At 49.5% G+C, this 6111-nt stretch overlaps 1 protein-coding gene across 1 annotated transcript; it reads left to right on the forward strand.

The window, feature by feature from the left end:
* Window positions 1–209: 209 nt before the first annotated feature.
* LOC124683957 lies at window positions 210–1512 on the forward strand. The gene has a single exon (XM_047218372.1). It carries the CDS (start codon window positions 255–257, stop codon window positions 1209–1211), a length of 957 nt encoding a protein of 318 aa, XP_047074328.1. The 5' UTR covers window positions 210–254; the 3' UTR covers window positions 1212–1512.
* Window positions 1513–6111: the final 4599 nt, after the last annotated feature.

Consider the following 6111-nt stretch of genomic DNA (forward strand, 5'->3'; position numbering starts at 1 on the left):
AAGCATCGTGCCGGGCCAGGCCAGGCCGGCCCATTAGCTAGGTTTTTATGCAACCGGCAGTACGTATCATGAACCCGAAAACGTATCCCCAGATGGGCTGACGGCGTGAGGAGTGGGTGAGTCGGGCCAGTTACCCAGCAACACGAGACGGAGACGCCACGCCTCACACGACGCACGCGACCCGTCGCTCGCGCGAGCCGCGCCACCAACCCCGCCCCATTCCCCTTCCTCCTCCGCCTCCGCCGCGTCCCCCGATGGCGGCGTTCGCCGCCGACGAGTTCTTCCTCGACATCGACGAGGACGGCCCGGGGGCGCTCGGCGAGGTCTCCTACTTCTCCTTCTCCGAGGAGGAGCACCAGTTCATCCACTCCGACATCGCCCCCGGCTTCGACATCGAAACCCTAACCCCGACCCCCGGCTCCCCCTTCTCCTTGGACTCCGACCGCGACCGCGACCTCTCCCCGCCCCTCTTCCACATGCGCAGCGCCATCTCCCCGTCCCGCTCCCCGCCCTTCTGGGACTGCCTCGAGGAGGACCTCGCCGACAACCTCGCCGACGTCCTCGACTGGGAGGAGATCCCCGACTCCGCCGACGACGCATCCGCCCCCGTCGGTGCCGGCGGGACCGGGCCCGTCCGAGGCCAAGCCGGCGAAGGGATCGGAGAGGTCGACCCCGACGTGTTCGGCTTCTTCAGCGAGCGGGACATCCTGGGCGTGATGGAGGGGGTCGACAGCGGGGACGAGTCCCTCTTCTCCGACGAGCCGCCCTTCAACTTCGGCGACCTCGACGACGAGGGCCAGGAGATCGACGACATGTTCCGCAGCGTGGGGTGGGAGGAGGTGATCCCGCCTACGCTCGACAACGACGACGAGTTCGAAGTCCTGCCGGGCCACATGGTGGACGCGGCGGTGGGGGGCGCGCCGCCTGCCGCGCGCGCGGCGGTGGAGCGGCTCCAGGTGGCGGTGATCGGCGGGGAGGACGCCGCGCATGGCTGCGCCGTGTGCAAGGACGGGATCGTGCAGGGGGAGCTGGCCACGCGGCTGCCGTGCGCGCACTTCTACCACGGCGACTGCATCGGCCCCTGGCTCGCCATCCGCAACTCGTGCCCGGTCTGCCGTTACGAGCTCCCCACCGATGACCCCGATTACGAGAAGCAGCGGGCGAGGCGGTGCTCTGCTGGCGCCTCGGTGGGTTCGCCTATGCACATATGATCTGGGGTTTGCTTGGCGGTGGTATGTCTTGGCTGCGATTCCGTGGAAGTTAAGTGAGAAACCTCACTCTCTGACTGCCCAGTTAGGATTATTGGAGCTCACTAGCGTCATACTTCTTTGGTTTTCAAGTGTTGGTGTAGCTGTTCTTCATTGGGAATTGGATGGTAAGAACAATGGTTGGTTACTTGGTTAGAGCTTCTGTACATATGCTTGTCCTGCTGCTTCAGTAATACTGAAAACCACTTCACGCACGCAATGCTGCTTTTTTATTTGTATTGTTTGTGACGGATTGATTCCTATTGTTTCTACTGGACTACTGCTTTGCTTAATGCATTTGTTACTGGCATCATAGTACCAGAAACATCAAACATCGTTCTATAGATGTAACTCTATTGTACTAGAAATCTCAATCTAGTCTGCTTTAATTGAATCTCAGTGTTACTCTTCTGTACTAGATGTAATTATCTATTTGGTGAGGCTACTCATGTGAGCTTCTCTGCTGCACTATAAGCAGTACTATAGGTTCTAATTAGCAGACAGTACCAGTTGCTGCTAAGCAGTGATCATTTTGGTGAATGTCGACATGTCCCTTTAAAAATTTAACATCTTGGAAGGAAAGTACAGGTTTATCCACCTGGGATAAATATCTATTTTTAAAACATGGTTTAATGCTTACTGTAAGTGTTCATTGAGAATATGGAAATGAATTGGCATAGGATTTGTGTGAAGAAAAGCATCTTCTTGGTCTCATTGAGACCAACACAATTTTGCATGTTTATTTATTGGCTCATGCTATCTTCTTCAGAGCTAGTGTGCAATTTTCATGGTGTGTCCATCTCAATCACAGTGAAACATCATTTTTTGCAAGATTTGTAATTTAGATGTTACTCAAGAGTTGGTTATTGGTTCTTGGCTACTTAACATGTTCTGTACCAAACAAGCCATGTTTTTTTATAAACAAATAAGCAATCTAATGTATGTTGCATCTGGGAGGCAAAGTACTGCTAAATCCACCTGCAGGAAAATGATGGAAAACATCTTTTATTGAGGTACGAGATGAAGCTTTACTTAAACTGTGAAATTGAAATGGCACAGCATTTCTTTAGAGAAAAGTATTTCTTTGCCATTTGTTAGTCATTTAGACCAGCAAATGCTTGTATTTTTTTTATTTTTTTTCCTGCTCTATCTTCTTTGGAGCTAGTGTGTGATGCTCATGCTATGTTCCCCCCTCAATCACAATGAAACATTGGATTTCTTTGCAAATTTGAAATTTGCAGTATAGATGGAACTCAAGACTTTGCTATTGATTCATAGTTACTTATACATGTTCAGTACCAAATAAGCCATCAACTTCATGTAGCTGTTATTGGTTGGGATTTAGGAATTGAATGGCAAGAACAATGGGTAGAGCTTCTGTACATACGTCCTGCTGCATCAGTAATACTGAAAACCACTACTCATGCAATGCTTGTTTTATTTGTATTGTTTGTGACAGATTGATTCTTATTATTTTCTACTGGACCGCTGCTTTGCTTAATGCATGAGTTACTGGCATCATAGTATCAGAAACATCATTATATAGATGCTGCTCTTATGTACTCCGTACTAGATATCTCAATCTAGTCTGCTTTAGTTATACTTACTCTGTTCCCGAGTAAGTGTCGCGGATTTGTTTAGATTCGCATGTATCTACGCATTAAAACGCGTCTAGATACATGCGAATCTAGATAAACTTGTGACACTTATTTGGAACAGAGGGAGTACCTCATTGTTACTTTTCTGTACTCTCTGTATTTTTTATGTGGCAAGGCTACTTATGTGAGCTTCTCTGCTGCACTATAAGTACGTTAGGTTCTAATTAGAACACAATACCAGTTGCTGCTAAGCAGTAATCATTGTGTTGAATGTCAACATGGCGCTTCAAATTTAGGAGATGGTTATTTACGCTTATTTACTCATACATGTAAAGCACCAAATTTATGATACATCTGGGGAGGGAAAGTACAGCCAGTGCCTGCAGGAAACATGATGTATAAAAATCTCTTTCTCAAAACATGGGTTGAATCTTACTGTAATTGTTTAATGAGGGTATGAAACGAAATGCATAGTGTCTGAAGAAAATCTTGGTCTCATTGAGACCAGCAAATGCATAGGAGTATGTTTATTTATTTGCTCATGCTATCTTCTTCAGTGCTAGTGTGCAATGTTCATGCTGTATCCCTCTCAATCTCAGTGAGACATCAGCATTTCGATTCAAGATTCACAATGTAAATGTTCTCAAGCCTTGGTTATTGGTAAGTACAGGTTCGGTACGAAATAAGCCATGAAATGTACTCCCTCCATTCCAAATTAATTGACTCAATTTTGTGTAGGTACACATGTATCTAGATGTGTTTTACTGTGTTGATACATGCGTATCTAGACAAAGTTGAGTCAATTAATTTGGGACAGAGTTAAGTATGTTGCGTCTTGGAGGCATACTACTGCTGGATCGCTGGATCCACCTGTAGGAAACATTACGGAAAAACATCTTTTATTGAAATATGAGATGAAGCTTAGCAGAATTATTTACTGAAAGTGTGAAATTAAAATGGCATAACATTTCTGTGAAGAAAAAGTATTTTCTTCCTCGTTTGTTACTCATTTCGACCAGCAAAAGCTTGTCTGTTTATTTATTTGCCCATGCTATCTTCCTCAGAGCTAGTTTGCAACATGCATGGTATGTTTCCTCTCACTGTAAAACTGGAAGGAGAATTAACCAGATAAAGCACAATGAAACTTCAGAATTTATTTATAAATTGTGGAACATAGATGGTACTTGATGCTTCACATGGTAACTGATTATCTGGCTGTTTCAGTGTACTGCTGCACTTGCTCTTGTTCCTAACCTTGTCCCAGTTTAAATCTCAAGCACCATAAATTGTGCTGATGGTATTGCACGGAATTACATGTGATCTCAGTAGAAATGGGTAATGAGTCTGGTGCTGGACGTGGACGATGTCGAATGTCTCAGGTCCAGCCTGATCAGATGTGCTGCACTAGTGTGAAGAAGTAGCAGTTATCTTTGCCTCATTCAGGATGGCAGGACTGGATGCAACATGTCATGCCATTTGTCAATGCGTGTCAATTTTCACCCTGTTTTTATGGTTCAGGCTACAGAATGCACCACGGCTGTTAGTGCATCTCTAACAGAGCCTCAAAACAGGCCAAAACCGAAAAATAACCGTCAGTTTACGGGTTCAGTTCGAAAAATGGCGCAGAACAGAGCCTGAAAACGAGGCAAAACCGAAAAAAAAAGTTCAGTCCGAACCGAGAAACCAAACTTGACCCCTATTTGTAGGGGTCGAAATGCCGAACTGAAGGCAAAACCGAAGTTTGCGCGCGCTGAAAGTTCATGGTAGTTGCTCTTCATTGTCGTCCTTCCGTCCGCCAGACCACTATCAAATTCACCAAACCTCTCCAAATTTCGACTAGTTTTTGCTGGAGATGGACTGTAGGCTACTGAGAGAAGCATATCCTCGCTGGAATTGGTGGTTGTTCGAGCGACGGCGAACTTCCCTGGCCGGAATTGGCCGCTGGCCATGGCACGGGGCGGCGCCGGGGCCAGGCGGGCGCGCTGCGGGTTGGGGCAGAGCCAGGCGGGCGCCGGCCAGGCGGGCGCGAGCCCGGGCGGGCGCCGGCCAGGCGGGCGCGCGGCGGAGCTCGGCAGGGGCGGGCGGCGGGCGGGCGCGCGCGCCGCGGAGCTCTGCGGGGGGGGGGGGGCAGGGCGGCGGTGGGCGCGCGGCGAGACTTGGCCTGGGCGGGGCAGGGAGAGAGCTAGCTCGGGAAGAAAAAGAAAGAAAAATAAGGAAAAAAGAAAAATGGCTGACAATGGGCCTTATTGGCATATTTTAGGAATATTCTATTTTATAGTTTTCAGGTTCTGTTCTGCGCCCGCGCCCGCGTTTTTTGGACTCGTAAACGCGAGTTCAGTGAACTGAACTCCGGATGCTCTTAGCAGCAGCAAGTGGCACTGATAACCAGCTGTAGTCTGTATATCGGAGCAGTGCGCGCTACTGCCCCGTTGTTCGCTAGTGCTGCTGGCCCGAAAATTCAGGGTTGCCACTTGTCTCTCCGCTATTTCAGTTTCTTTGATAACAGAGCATGCACCTTATGAATCTCTGATGCAGTTCGTTTTGCTTGTCGACCGGGCTTATTGCTTCCTGATGGAAGGAGTTGCGAACCTGTAGCATGTAGGTTGGCTGCCGGCGTTCTCCAGTCACAGCCGTCGCGCGGAGAACAACCATCAGCTGACGCCTCTCACCGGACTCAACCGAGTCATCGATCATTCTTTCTACTGTAGGACTCATGAAGACAACGATCTTGCAGCCGACCAAATTAGCGCAGAGAGTTCAAATTATCGTCAGTAGTAAAAAATTCCATGCCAAGAACCCGGTTACAACGTAATAATCCGGCAATCCCATGCCAAGAACCCGGTTACAACGTAATAATCCGGCAATCTATATACACGCCCCAATCCCATGATCAATCTCCTCGTCATCGTCCTAGCAGCTACTCGTATCATGTAATCGACTATAGTCGGCCACCACTTGCTCACGGATCATATCCTAGGGTGTCCTCGCAGCAGCTTCGTCGCCATCGTCGCCTCCGGCTTCATCTGTCTCGTCGGCGTCGTCGGCGGCGAGCTTCTCCCGTAGGCGGCACGCCTCCTCCCTGAGCCGTGCGTTCTCCCGCGCCACCTGCGCGTACCTGGCCTCGGCGCGGTTCAGCTCCACAACCAGCCGCTGGTTGGTCGCGCGTAGCTCCGCGGTGATCGCCGACAGCTCGTCCAGCTGCCTCCGCCGCCGCACCCGGGACCGCCTCGCCGACTCCCGGTTCGACGCCAGCCGCCTCGCCTTCC

Source organism: Lolium rigidum, chromosome 1, assembly GCF_022539505.1.
Source record: "Lolium rigidum isolate FL_2022 chromosome 1, APGP_CSIRO_Lrig_0.1, whole genome shotgun sequence".
Lineage (NCBI taxonomy): Eukaryota > Viridiplantae > Streptophyta > Magnoliopsida > Poales > Poaceae > Lolium > Lolium rigidum.

Bases quoted from the DNA above. Each gene is read 5' to 3' on its own strand.
- LOC124683957 (XM_047218372.1), top strand. From the start codon at position 255: ATGGCGGCGTTCGCCGCCGACGAGTTCTTCCTCGACATCGACGAGGAC.